This window comes from Grammomys surdaster, unplaced genomic scaffold, assembly GCF_004785775.1.
Source record: "Grammomys surdaster isolate TR1022 unplaced genomic scaffold, NIH_TR_1.0 243, whole genome shotgun sequence".
In the NCBI taxonomy this organism is placed as follows: Eukaryota; Metazoa; Chordata; class Mammalia; order Rodentia; family Muridae; genus Grammomys; species Grammomys surdaster.
The window spans coordinates 5,872,401-5,887,911 of record NW_021604688.1 but is presented as its reverse complement, the minus strand read 5'-3'; the positions used below and the strand labels follow the sequence as shown (position 1 = coordinate 5,887,911).

Below are 15,511 nucleotides of genomic sequence, written 5' to 3'. Positions count from 1 at the left end.
ATGGCTCTTTTACCTTTTACTGAGGCAAACTACCAGAGAGTGGGGCACCATTAAATCCCATCCTACTCCACTCATCCTTTCATGGCCAAGGCTTAGAGCTGAGGAAGCTTGAGCAACAACTGACTTGCTCACAGTTCTGGACCAGGCATTCCAGCCAGTTCAGGTTTCTTATGAGCTGTCTTACAAATAGCCTTCTGATTGTGCCCTCTATATTTGTGGGAAGGCAAGCACAGGAATTTCAGCTCTATAGGATCAGGGCACACCTACCATTGTGACCTCATTTAATTTTAAGGTCTCCTAGAAACCCTATCTTCAGCTACAATCACACCAAAAATGAAAGTCTCAGCATACAAATTTGGGATGGGCACAGTTTAGTCTATAACAAATGCTACAATTACAAATAATAAGTGAGTGAACAGCCTGCTATCCCAAGGAGACCTCCATTCTCCTGCCTTCATCAGACCTACAGATCCTGAGCCATATAGATTAGCTTCTCTTCCCTCACCGATCTTCCCCTCTTGCTGAGTGTGTTGGGTCAAGCCAAGATGCCCTGAGCAGCCTGCTAACACCAGGAGACCTCCACTTTCCTGGCACCTCTCTGCCCACTTTCATCATACCTGAGGCTCCTGAACCATACAGACTTTTGGGTCATGAAACTTACATACCTGCAGGCCTGGAACTACAAAGCCCAAGGATACCCACTACAAGCCTGCCACACCAGGAACACTGAGGTTTACCTCCCCTCCCAATACCTACTGCAACAAGAATATCCAGGGACCAAAACCATCCAGATGGCTAAAGGCCTTTGAAAGAACATAATCAACTAAAGCCAGAGCACTATGACCCCTCCAGAGCACAGCTACCATACTACAGCAAACTCTGGATATCTGAACAGAACCTAAGCAAAACGACCTTAATTCAATCTTATAAAAAGGATAGAGGCCTTTAAAGGGAAAATGAATAAATCCCTTAAAGAAAAACAGGAAAATACAAGCAAACAGGTAGAACTCTTTAAAGAGGAAACAAATAAGTCTCTTAAAGACATACAGGAAAATATAAATAAACAGATAACAGAAATTAAAACTGTGCAAGACCTGAAGATGTAAATTGAACCAATAACAAAAACGCAAACTAAGGAAATCCTGGACATGAAAAACCTAGGGAAGAGAAAAGGAACAAGAAATGCGAGCATCACTAACAATACAGGAGATGGAAAAGAGAATTTCAGGGGAAGAAGATACAATAGAAGAAATTGATACATGAGTCAAAGAAAATGTTAAATATAAAAAAATTCCTGACTCAAAAGATCCAGGAAATCTGTGATACCATGAAAAGACCTAAGCTAAGAAAAATAGGAATAGACAAAGATGATGAGTCTCAACTCTAAGGCCCAGAAAATATTCTCAACAAAATCATAGAAGGAAGCGTTCCTAATCTAAAGAAAGAGATGCTTATAAACATATAAGAAGCCTATAGAACATCAAAATGGACCATGGCATGTATCAATCAAAACATAAAATCTATAGGAGAAAGAAAGAATATTAAAAGCACCAAGGAAAAGGGGGTAGATAACATAAAAACAAGGCAGAACTATCAGAATTACATCTGATTTCTCAACAAAGACTCTAAAAAGTAGAAGGTCCTGGACATATGTCTTGCAACCTCTAAAAAAACAGAGATGCCAACTTAAACTACTATACCCAGAGAAACTCTCAATCACCATAAATTGAGAAAACAAGATAATTTGAGACAAACTCAAATTCAAACATGATCATTATCAAAAAAATCCATCCCTACAGAAAATATTAGAAGGAAAACTCCAACCCATGGAGGATAACTACATTGAAGGAAACACAAGAAATAAGTAATTCTATACCAGCAAAAACAAAACAAGGGAAGCACACACATACCACCCAAAAAACAGGAAATAACAATCATTGGTCATTAATATCTCTCAACATTAGTTTATTCAGTTCCCCAATAAAAAGACACAGGGTAACAGAATGGGTGTGAAAAACAAGATCCATCATTCTGCTGCATACAAGACAAATACCTCAGCCATAAAGATAGATATTACCTCTGAGTAAAGGGCTGGAAAAACGTTTCAAAAAATAGTCCCAAGAAGGAAGTTGGAGTAGCTATTCTAATATCTAATAAAATAGACTTTCAACCAAAATTAATCAAAAGAGACAGGAAAGACATTTCATGACATCTTAATTCTGAATATCTTTGCCCCAAACACAAGAGGATCCACATTTGTAGAAGAAACATTGTTGAAGCTTAAATAGCATATTGAACCCTAAACATAATAGTGAGAGACTTCAACACCTACTTAACCAACTGACAGGGCATCCAGACAAAACTTAAAAAGAGAAATAGTAAAACTAGCAGACATTATGAATTAAATGGTCCTAACAGACATGAATAGAATATTTCACCCAAACACAAAAGAATATACCTTCTTCTCAGCACCTCATGGATCCTTCTCTAAAACTGAGCATATAGTCAGGTCACAAAGCAAGCCTCAATAGATACAAGAGAATTGAAATAACACCTTGTATCTTATCAGAACACCATGGATTAAAGCTAGACTTCAATAACAACAGAAACACCTGAAAACCTACACACTCATGGAAACTAACTAACTCAATACTCAATGATCCCTGGGTCAGGGAAGAAATAATTAAAGCCTTTCTAGAATTCAATGAAAACGAAGGCACAACATACCCACATTTTTGGTACAAAATGAAAGCAGTCCTAAGAGGGAAGTTCATAGCATTAAGTGCCTCTATAAAAACAAGTTTTTATACTAGCAATTTAAAACTATACCTGAAGGATCTAGGAAAAAAAAAAAAGAACCAAGTACACCAAAGAGGAATAGAAAACAGGAAATAATTGAAAACCAGGGTTGAAATCAAGTAGTTTAGAAACAAAGAAATCAATACAAAGAATCAACAAAGTAAGAGCTGGTTCTTTGAGAAAACCAACAAGGTAGACAAACCTTTAGCCAAACTACCCAAAAGACAGAGATAGTATCCAAATTAAAAAAAAAAAATCAGGGCTCTCTGCTCCTCTCTGTTCCGAGATCGCAGCATCTTCTTGTGCAGTGCCAGCCTCATCCCATAGACAAAATGGTGAAGGTCAGTGTGAACGGATTTGGCCATATTGGGCACCTGGTTACCAGGGCTGAATTCTGCTCTGCATCTGGAAAAGTGGAGATTGTTGTCATCAACAACCCCTTCACTGACCTCAACTACATGGTCTACATGTTCTAGTATGACTCCACCCATGGCAAATTCAATGGAACAGTCAAGGCTGAGAATGGGAAGCTTGTCATCAATGGGAAGCCCATCACCATCTTCCAGGAGTGAGATCCTGCTAACATCAAATGGGGTGATGCTGGTGCTGAGTATGTCATGGAGTCTACTGGCATCTTCACCACCATCGAGAAGGCTGGGGCCCACTTGAAGTGTAGAGCCAAAAGGGTCATCATCTCTGCCCCTTCTGCTGATGCCCCCATGTTTGTGATGGGTGTGAACCATGAGAAATATGACAACTCACTCAGGATTGTCAGCAATGCATCCTGCACCACCAACTGCTTAGCTCCCCTGGCCAAGGTTATCCATGACAACTTTGGCATCATGGAAGGGCTTATGACCATGGTCCATGCCATCACTGCCACTCAGAAGACTGTGGATGGCCCCTCTGGAAAGCTGTGGTGTGATGGCTGTGGGAATGCCCAGAGCATCATCCCTGCATTCGCTGGTGCTGCCAAAGCTATGGGCAAGGTCATCCCAGAGCTGAACGGGAAGCTCACTGGCATGGCCTTCCGTGGTCCTACCCTCAATGTATCCATTGTGGATCTGACATGTCACCTGGAGAAACCTGCCAAGTATGATGACATCAAGAAGGTGGTGAAGCAGGCATCTGAGGGCCCACTGAAGGGCATCCTGGGCTACACTGAGGACAAGGTTGTCTCCTGTGACTTCAACAGCAACTCCCACTCTTCCACCTTTGATGCTGGGGCTGGCATTACTCTCAATGACAATTTCGTAAAGCTCATTTCCTGGTATGACAATGAATATGGCTACAGTCGTGGACCTCATGGCCTACATGGCCTCCAAGGAGTAAGAGACCCTGGACCACCTGTGCCAGCAAGGACACTGAGAGCAAGAGCAAGGCCCTCGGTTGCTGAGGAGTCTCTGTCCCCAACACTGAGCATCTCCCTCATAATTTCCTTCCCAGACCCCCATAACAACAGGAGGGGGCCTAGGGAGCCCTCCTTACTCTCTAAAATACCACCAGTAAACGTTTGCTGCACCCCCCCCAAAAAAAATCAGAAATGAAAAGGGAGATATAACAACAGACACTGAGGAAATTCAAAGAATAATTAGGTCTTACTTGAAAAGCCTGTACTCCACTAACTGGAAAATCTTAATGAAATGGACAATTTTCTAGACAGATACCACTTACCAAAGATAAATCAAGATCAGGTAAACTATTTATACACTCCTATAACTCCTAAAAAAATAGAAGCAGTCATTAAAAGTCTCTCAACCAAAAACAAAAAACCAAAAAACAAACAAACAAAAAAACAAAAAACAAACCAAGGCCAGATGGTTTTAGTGTAAAATTGTACTACTTTCACAGAAGAGATAATATCAATACTTCTTGAGGAACGAGCAGGGCTGGAGCAAGAGGGAGAAGGAAAGGGGAAAACAGAATGCTACAACCATGAAGGAATGTTGTGAGTGAGGGATCCTGAAAAGGACAATGGGCTCAGAATATGTCATGGGGGTGCGGGTAGGAAGAACTGAAGGGAAAGGCCAAAACACAAGAATCCATACAACAGGACTTCCCTTCTGTACTCTAAACATAAACATGAGTTAAAATGTTTCAGGTACACAGCACTATAAATACATATTACCTATGTTTATAAAGTCATGTTCAGTGTGAAGCAGTTGGTATGACAGAGGGGTTACTACTATTGTGCCCATCAGCGCTGAAAGACTTTAGCATAATGAAGACAGTGGGCACTGGGGTCAGAGTGTATTTTGTCTCTTATATATTACTCCAGTTATTTCTCCAGGCCAGGAGAATAAAAACATCTGCTTACATAACTCCTCAGGTTGTCACAAAGATGACCAAGTATGAGAAAGTACATGACGGGAACATAAAAAAGTAATGTTTTTTACTGACAGAAGTAGTAAAAAGAACAGAAGCTTACACAGTGTTATCTTGATGCTTCAGAACCATGAAAACCGTTACATCATTGCTTCCTTTAATACTAATGTCTGTGCACTCCATCCAGGCAGACAGCACTCTGTCTAGACTACTGGCATCCCCCATGTTCATGTGTTTTTAGAAGTTTTCCTATCACCTCTTCTGTCACTTTCAGTATTCTCACTGCAGTTCTATTTACATTTAATTTTTTTCTTTCTAAGCTGTGATGGGATTAAATGTACAGATACAAAGCAATGAATTTATTACCCATATGGCAGCATTGAGAACTCTCTCATAAGGAAAGTACACACATAGGTGAACAGGATAGTGGAGGAGTACATTTTTATTATTTCCTGGATTAGTTTCAGAAAAATTAAAAAAAAAAAAGTGTAAAGGTAGCGTGCTATAACATAGTAACTTACCCAACCCAGGGTCAACTGAAAGGAAGTATGTCAGATAAATTAATATAATTACTTTATTTTTACAAATACTTTCCTTCACCGTGTAGTTAGCATTTGTAGCTATACAATTTAAGAAAATAATCTTATTTATCTATTTGTGTCAGGGATTGAATATAGGACTTTGTATAAACTAGGTAAGTATTCTTTCTGTCTACTGAACTATAAGATTAGCCTAAGAAATAATCTTCCACATGGCTAATAACTAAGAGAACAATGAAAGTAACCAACCAGTAACAATCAGTTTTTCTCCTGAAGTGGGATTGTCTCCTCACAAAATTAATAGCAAAAATTATTCTGTTATTCTGATTTACAATGACTTTCCATAACAGTATACGATAACACTATGGCCCCAAACCTACCAGTTTGACACAGCATCATGCAACAACCAAAATGGCATCAAGCAACACAGTCCCTACTACAGCAATTTTCTTTAAATTGCAAAAATCTTTATAAAGATTCATTGTATGTATGTATGTATGTATGTATGTATGTATGTACATATGTATGTATGTTTGCATGTGCATAGAGGCAGGGCCTTTGGAGGCCACAAAAGGGTATGGGTGATCATAGCTGATCAAATAACTAAGAATAAGTGATATCGATTCCTCAGCTATGTACCAACAGCTCCCACACCTGGTTCAGGGCTCATAGTGGAGGAGGGGGTGGATAAAATGAAGAACAGAAAGAACAATGAATGGGAATGTTCTAAAATGTCATTCCTTGGGCCTGATGTGGCTGCTGAACAGATGAATTCATAGGAGCAGTAGTTACCCACACAGAGGAGCTCCCGGGGCCCTACTCTTGAGGTTACTGCAGTTGAAGACTGCTGGGGAAGAGTTAGATGCTTTTCTTTAGAGGATGACCAGCGGCATCTGTCTCAGTGGATGACCACACACCCATGTATAACATAAGCAGCATTAAACAGAATCAACATGTCACACACACACACACACACACACACACACACACACACAAACATACACACACACACACACAAACATACACACACACACACACACACAGAGCACAAAGCTGGAAGCAAGATGTATCCTGAGGAAGCATTGGAGAAATTGAAGGAAATAAAGGGGTGGCTATGAACAAAATAAATGATACATATGAAATGTTAAGAGAATAATATTTCTAAAAATGGATGGGAAGTACTTGGTTTCTGATGCAGCAATAAAAAAAGAAGCTCAAATAGACAAACACACTCCTCAAAAAAAAAAAAAAAAAGAAAAGAAAAAAGAAAGAAAACCACTAACAACAAAATATTCTTGGTTTTCTTCAGTGAGCAACCAACAGATACCAGATAATCTCCCCTCCATAGAGCTTAGAAGCAGCCCAAGCACTTGTATAATAGAATAAAAACCACCCAAACCCTGGTGAAGAAAGGCAGAGGAATGGAAAACAAAGTGACCAATCATCCCCCTCCCACATGCTCTCAGCACAGCTCACAAGATAAATTTCATCTTTTAGTCAGTAACTACTACAGAGCCTGGTTAGACACTTTACAGACATGATAAATAGAAAAGTTCATGTTCCAACAAGCCTGCAAAGGAGGCATCACTAGATACAAAAAAAAAAAAAAAAGACTCAAAGGTTCAGTAACTTCAGGGTAGAGATACGGCTCAGTGGTACAGCAGTTGCTGAGGTCTCTAGCAGGATGCGCATTCTGCTACATTGTATTCGCAGTGGAGCTCAGTGATTAGGCAATAGAAGAGGAGGTAGAGCTGGGAGAGAAATAGAGGAAGTGGAGGAGAAAAAGGAGGCTATCAGCCATGGAGAACCAAGGATGGGTCAAAAGCTGTCCTGCGTAGCAACTTCTATCAAAAGGTTAGACATTGGGTAACAACTCTAATTGTGTGGGCATCTTGTTGATTGAGCCATTTCTAAATATATAAATCCTTTAGATAATCATTAAGTTTTAAGAGTCTCATTTCTACCAGGTACTGTGAGGATGACAGATATTGTCTGGGGTTCAGCCAAGCTTTGTGGAGACAGCATGGGGGATTGGCAGAGCCATCCCCCATGCTGGCATCTCATAGGTGCCAGGGCCTGTGCGTCTAGCTAGCTAGGTGTAGCCCCAGTCAGAGCTGAAGAGCAGCGAGAACATGGTGGCTTCCCGGGAACAAGCCGGACCAAGCTCAGTTTTCTAAATATCATCCCCCCTACGGAGGTCCTGAACCCAATCTCCAATTTTATAAGCAGTGGAGGACAGATGCTGGGAAAAGTGTTTGCTGAAATGGCATCACAACCTGAGTTCAAATCTCCAGCAGGCTTGTCAAAGGCATGAACTATAATCTCAGTAGTGGGTAGGTGGGAACCGGCACAGCCCTGAGCTCACTGGCCTGGTTGTCTAGACAAATCTAGTTTCAAGTTCTGTGACAGACTATTCCAGAAAAGAAGGTAGACAGAGATTAAAGAAAACACCTGACCTTTACCTGTGGTGCCTCCATATATATAAGCATATTTGCAGGGACAAATGCACCATATATATGTGTGCAGCGTGTGCAAACACACACACACACACACAAACACCCAGTGAGGGGAGTGATGACAATACCATTCAGTACCCATCTTTTGTAGTCAATGCAAAACAAAGATGTTTTTACTCTACCATGAACTGTACTTCAGACCTGTTTCTTCACCCTTCAGTGATGCTACCAGATATAAGACTTCACTTTCCTTCTACAAGCTTTTACTAATGCCATCGATCTAAGTCATTCTCTAGAAATACGAGTTCAAATATTAATTAAACTTTTCTAAAAATTACATCTATTACAAGTTATAATATTCAAATGCCTATATGTATCAGAATTAGAGATGTTGGGCAAATTACTCTTTAAGTGTGAGATTCTCTCTCCTTTCACACAAAGGCAGGCCAAAGTTCCACAAGATTCAAGAGACCATGCGGCACTGAAAAGGGAACTTGAGGCATAGCATTTCCTGTTCAAAGACCGCCCTATCCCTATGCAAACATGTAAAATATTTTCCTTTTCCACTAAGAAATGAGTCTGTAGAATTAATCAGTTATTAGACCTTTAAAAAAACTAATTTGGTATAACATACCTTAAAAATGTCCCAAACTATAATTCATTGTTATAGTGCATTACATAGAAATAAACTTTAAAATGAACTGAGATTATCTGATTCAGTGTAGATGAGCCTGAACCATTCATGTGTGAAAGGTAAATGTATCTGTAGTTAAAATTATATTGTTTCAAATTACAAGCTCATTTTATGTTTTGAAGTTTTATGGAGTTTTATGTACTGTAAAATCATCTATATTAACCACTGACAGGTTTATTCTCTTAAGGAGATTTGTACCTGTGCAATATACTTGTAACAAAATCCTGAGTATCATTGTTTGTATTATTTCTTTCTCCCTTTGGACAATAAACTTCTAGAAACATGACCTATCATTTGTGATTTAAAATGCCTTAAAGGGATTACATCAACTAATCCATCTTAATTGTTGCCAATACCAGCATTTACTTCCATCCTCCTTCACAGTTCAAAATAAATGCTTATACCATCTCCCTGCTTACTGTATCTGAAGCAGATCCAAATCTCATGTATGACCGTATGACCTCATGTATGTCCTTCTCTTCCTCTGTAGAGGGTCAGATAATGAATGTTTTAGGCTAAGTGAATCCCAGGGTCTTTGTTGCAACTATGTATGAAACCTAGAGCATAAAAGTCACCAAAGACAATGCATAAGAGACACAGCTAGATTTGGTTGCTATTGTACTGGACTTGGCCCACAGAAGTAATATTGAGTTTTGAGCTAAGTCTTAGGAAAACCCTAAATACTGTGTGCTACTACAAGACATTTGGGCTATCCTAACACTTTGCTTTCCAGAAGAAACCATTCATGGGCATGATGACTTTATACAGCTTCAGCACTGAAAAACATCACTCTGCATAGAGTACTATGTCACTATTGCTGGCTAAAATTATACTCTACCTTCTCCTGGGAAGGTACAAAAATTTCTAAGTATAATACTATACAAACATGGACTTACTGTAGCTGTCCAACCTTTCAAATTGTCTAATATCTATCTCTCTTACCCTTTTTCCTTAACTTATTCATTACATGCTATATAACTTTTTTGTCCCAGAAGATCAAAATATCAACACTTTCTCTTCATATAAAACTGAGTTCTGTATTCCCTAATTTTGTACCAGAGTTGGAGGCTAACTCAGTCTCCTTCTCTTTCACTGCTTGCTAACTCTCCATGTCAGACAAACTGCTCACTTACTTGCTCAGCCTCCTTTGAGGATAGCAAAGCCACATAATAACAGTAATGATACAAGACTATCAGGTGAGGAAATGACAGGATACATACAGAACATTCTTTTCTTTTTAAATGGAGAGGGCTTACAGTGGCCAAGACCTCTGGTCTGTTTTCTTCCTGCCCTAATTCAAATGTGGTCCTTTGAACTGGAGTAGCCATTAGAAGCTAGAACTGTAAAGCGACCAACACTGATAACTTTAAACCCCCAAATCATGACAGTTTTTATGTGAAAAATAGACCCTTTAAATACACTTTTCATTCAATTTCTAAACTATTATTCTTATAATGTACAAGCTAGCCGAAGTGTATTGTGAATTTTCAGTAAATAGCATTTCTCTGACATGGAAAGCAAAACAGTAGAACACGGTCTCTGACCTGAGGGCTGACATTCTTAGAACAATGAAGCCAAAACAAGCCAGAAGCCAAGATGATTATTCAGACACTATATAGTGGAGGGACAGAGAATCAGACAGAAAGAGAGGCAGAGACCGAGAAAAAAACAGAAAGACAGAGACAGAGAGACAGAGAAACTGAGAAAAAGACACAAAGAGTCAGAGAGAAACAGAGGTCAAAGTCAGAGACAGAGAGAATAGAAAGAAGCTAATTTATTTTTTACTACTGTGGAGTCAATAAATAATCCTTATAATTTGCAATCAAAAGCAAAAATTTAAACTGTATTAATTTTTTACCATGTGCTTCCACTATTTGAAAAACAGACATTCAGAACTCATTTTTTAAAGTTACATTCTTGTGATTTTTAAGCTAGTTAATTTATCATTATGATCAGGTTTTTCGCATTTTTTAAAAAATACAGGATTATTGTCAATGCAAGACCATGTCTATTACTTGCGGGATCTTTGAAATAATAACCACCAAGTTAGTAATGTACTGCCAATAGGACAGTGTTCAAGCACTCACACACTAGTTTTGCTGGCAGATCCATCCTATTCTGCTCAGCTGGATCTCCCTTCCATCTATGTTATTATGTAATTCTACTGATCCAAAAGAAAGTCCACAATATGGTTATTTTAATTCATACATCCTTCTAAGTAACAACTTTTAAATTTTAATAACTTTGTATAGGAGCTACAGAAATGATTCAGTAGTTAGGAGTATGGAAAAACTCTGGTAATTAAGGTCCACGTACAACATAGCTTGGATAGCCTCTGGGATCAGCTCAGTATGGGAGACTCCCTTCATTGGCAGGGCTTCTCCATCTCTGACCTTGTCTTGGAAATTCTAAGCCCTGCATATGCTTCTACCTGAGGAATGTCACATAGCCTCAATTAGATTATAAGATCAATTTCCTTTCTCCTAATAAGAACCTGTTCAGCCAGCACCTGAGATTCCTAATGTGCTTCCACGTGGTAATGAAGTAGTTTTGGTACCATAAGCCCTCAGCCAATGTCCTTTGTCCATCCTAGATGTTCCTACCCTCAGTCCTCCAAAAACCTTATAAACTTTGACTCACCCCTTGTACAGTTGATCCACCTCCTGATAGCTGGTCTGAGTATGGTCGTTCACAGTATGTACTCACAGGGCTTCCAACTCTACCCCTCTCCCTTGTCCTTTCTGCTCCCACTGCCCTCATCAGTTAACGAAAGGACACCCACAGAGGAGTACTTCCTGCTCTTTCAGAGGTACTTAGCACCATTTGGAGTGGCTAAAAAACAACTCTAACTCCAGCTCTAAGGGATCCTTTCTCTGTCTTCCATGGGCCTTGCTGTCACACAAAGCTCCATTGTAGATACACATGATTTAAACAAAAAGTAAATCTTAAAAAAATGTTTTTAACTTTATTTTCATACAAACAATGCACTATGTATATTACATGCACATGCAAACACACACACACACACACCTTTCTAATTCTAAATTGCAAAGCTTTCTGTTCTATGACATTGTTAATTGGTTTTATGCTAATGCAAGCATTTATCAACTACAAGACCTACATATTCTGTAATCTGGTATGGTGTAGCTTCTAGATTGTTCTCTTTCATTCTAGTGTTTATAACAGAGCAGGATACCTTTGAACTGTTTAAGCTTTACCTAGAAAGAAATCTAAGTAAGAGGAGGTTAAGACTCCATTACAGTAGTGGGGCAGGAATTAATAAAGACCCAACATCTTTTGTAATGCCCAGATTTCTTAGTTGACAAATCAGTATAGTAACAGCAGCAGAGCAGCTAGGTGGCCTTATCAAGCACAAAGGAAGCAATAGCACATGCTACTGAATGTCTTTCTGACTGCCTAGAAATGGTAACACATGCAGATGTATTCTCTGTTATAAAGTATAACAAATATTTCTCTGGATTTTAGTTTCCTCATAAAAGAGTGAAATCTGCTGGACATAAAATGAAAGAAACTTTCAAAAGGATATCTTCCCTTTCTTTGATGATCAGTTCATTCTGTTCTTCCAACTGCCGGATCTTCTTCTCAAAGGACTCCTGCTCAGTTTTCAGTCGTTCCTCTGTTACCTCCTTTTCTTCACTTACTCTAAAAAGAAATACCCCCCAAAATGAACAAAAAATATAAAGTCCATCAGAAAAAGCCACATGTCTAAAGCTGCAGCTCATCCAAACTACATTTCCACAAAGGCACACAGGATTCTCAGGGAGGTCCTGTGGTTTTCGTTTACTCTTTCATAAGACACTCTTCTTCAACTTTGCAATATCTATGCTCCAAATTTTAAAAGATATTTATAAGAAAACATTTAGAATCATAGTCTACATTTTTTTTGTTGAAGCAATGTCAAAGCACAAAGTAACAATAAAAGATCCCAGTCTCCATCTCACATAGAGTAGACAGTAGGTCAGTCAACAAAGGGATAATCTAGTGAAGTAAACAGCTAAGCTGGCATCATAAGGATGGAAGCTCGGCCGAGGACTGCATGCCCAGTGCTGGCTTATTAATTCTTGGGAAGGAAAACAATAGCTTATGCATAAAAAATTTACCACCATCATCAATTATTGACTCTTCAGATGACTTCCCCCAAATGCCCATAAACTCTCCTCTTAACATGAAAAGACACTTAGAGCTAAGTAACAGGACTAGCAATGGTGCCAGAAGGAATGAACTCCTCTTGAAATCTTGTATTTTACTTTAAATATTATTGCATAGCTTACATTCCTCTGTAAGATAATCTTATGTTTTAATATAAAAAGCCCTCTGTGGTAGTTTGAATAAGAATGGTCCCCCGCAGGCTTATATATTGGAATGCTTAGAAATCAGGGAATGGCACTATCTAAGAAAAATTAGGGAGTGTGGCATTGCTGGAGTGGGTGAGGGAGAAAGTGCATCACTGGGGGTGGGCTTTCTCGCTGCCTATGGATCGGGATGGAGCTCTTAGCTACTGCTCCAGTGCCATGGATGCTGCCGCGCCTCTACCATGATGATAATGGACTAAACCTCTGAACTGTAAGCAAGCTCCCAATTAGATGTTTTTCTCTTCTAAGAGTTTCCTTGGGGAAACAGAGAAAGAGTGGATATGTGGGGCAGGGAGAACTGAGAGGAGTAGAGATACAGAAAACTGTGATCAGGATTTAATGTATATAAAAAACAAAAATTAAAAAATAAGTTTAAAAAGATTTAGAAAAACTCTAAAAAGATTCACAGAATTTAAAAAGGTTAACAAGCTGAAGGGCCCAAGTGAGGATGCCACAATCCCACTTGGGAGGAAGAAGAAAACAATCACAGGGGAGAGGGGCGGAGTGAGGGAGGGATCTGGGTAGGAGTAGGGACAGAGAGGGGACAAGAGAACATGATCAGGTACTGGTGGTGGGGAGAATCAGGAGTGAAGTCCTGAGGGCCAGCAGAAAGAATGGAAACAGGCAACCTTGGGAGGTTAGGAGGTGGGGGAACCCTCTAGCATGTACCAGAGACCTGGAAGGTGAGAGACACTCAGGACTCAGAGGGAGGGACCTTAGATGAAATGTCCAACAGTGGGAAGAGGGAACTTGTAGAGTTCACCTCCAGTAGAAAGACAGGGCATCAAGTGGAGGAAGGGGATTGCCATCCCAGAGTCAAAAACTCTGACCCAGAATTGTCCCTGTCTAAAGAACTACAGGGACAAAAAAAGGAGAAGAGACTGAGGGAAAGGAGGTCCAATGACAGGCCCAACTTGGGAAGCATCTCAAGGGGAGGCACCAAGGCCTGACATTATTACAAGTGCTATGTTGTGGTTACAGACAGGAGCCTAGTTAGCATGGAGGCCCTCTGAGAGGCCCAACAAGCATCTGAAAGAGCCAGATGCAGATATTTGCACCCAACCAATAGACAGAAGCCAGGGACCCCTGTGGTTGAATTAGGGAAAAGCTGGAAGATGTTGAGGAGGAGGACGACCAATAGGAAGACCAGCAGTCTCAACTAACCTGGACCCCCAATATCTCTCAGACACTGAGCCATCAACCAGGCAGCATACATACTGATATAAGGCTCCCAACACACAGTAGAGGACTTCGTGGTCTAGCCTCTGAGAGAAGAAGCATGTAACCCTCAAAAGACTTAAGGCTCCAGGGAGCGGGGAGGTCTGGTGGTGTGTGCGAGGTGGGGACATCCTCTTGGAGGTGGGTTGGGGGGTAGGGGGGAGGAGGAATGGGATGAGGAACTGTTGGAGGGTGGACCAGGAAGGGGCATAATGACTGGACTGTAAAAAACGATTAAATAAGAATCATCATCATGCCATGGTCATGATGTCTCAGTGATGAACACATCCTTTCACAGTCACATATATTAATATTTTAATATAACTAATATTTTCCAGAGAAATATATGGCTTTGACTATGGCTGGTATTCTTGGTATTCTGTCAGATACTGTAGGAATAAAAGATTAGATAAGATTAGGGATTAAATATGTAAATCATATTGACAAGAATGAACTTGAGACACTATCTCTGTTCCATGGGGACTCAAACAAGTGGTAGACCAAGCTTTCCAATTCCCCTGGACTCTCTTGGTCTTCCATTCTAGCTCATTCCCATTCCTTTGTGCCAGCCACCAATACCTAAAAGCACTCTGTACCTGGGACTCCAGATCTAGACTCTGGCAGACAATTTTTACTCTCTTCTTGTCCTCTATTACAATCTGGAATTACAGTCTGACCTCTAGCCCTACAGTGGTCTGCTTGAAAGGGCTTGCCTTTCCATCCTGCCTCCATTCCTTGGAGACACAAAGAACATTGGTATGGACCCAGCTTTTCTCCTTCCTATGGACCACTCCCTTCTAACTCATTCCAATCCCTTTGGGGTAGGCCCTAGAAATACTTTCTATCTGAGACTACCAATGACCACACCAGGCAGGGACTCAGGTAGATGATTTACACCATCCTTCCTGTTCTCCATTACAATCTCTCCATTTTCACCCTCAGCCCAATAACAACTTGCTTACAGGTACCCATTCTCACATGTCAACTCTAATTCTTGGCTCAGACTCCAGATCCCACTAGAACCTTCACTCCCATCTTTCCAGGTTATCCTCTCCCTCACTATAATTTATAGGAACCTCCAACTCCCTGGGACTCTATCTCTTGGTG

At 40.1% G+C, this 15,511-nt stretch overlaps 1 protein-coding gene and 1 pseudogene across 1 annotated transcript in view; one reads left to right on the top strand and one right to left on the bottom strand.

Moving 5' to 3' along the window:
- Window positions 1-3,125: 3,125 nt before the first annotated feature.
- On the top strand, window positions 3,126-4,131 carry LOC114627176 (annotated as a pseudogene).
- Window positions 4,132-12,294: 8,163 nt separating this feature from the next.
- Window positions 12,295-15,511, bottom strand: part of LOC114627175 (protein hinderin-like) — a 31,625-nt gene continuing 28,408 nt past the window's right edge. The window contains exon 5 of the mRNA XM_028774874.1: window positions 12,295-12,476. Within this exon, the coding sequence (XP_028630707.1) occupies window positions 12,305-12,476 (172 nt within the window). The 3' untranslated portion in view covers window positions 12,295-12,304. The remainder of the gene's footprint in view (window positions 12,477-15,511) is intronic.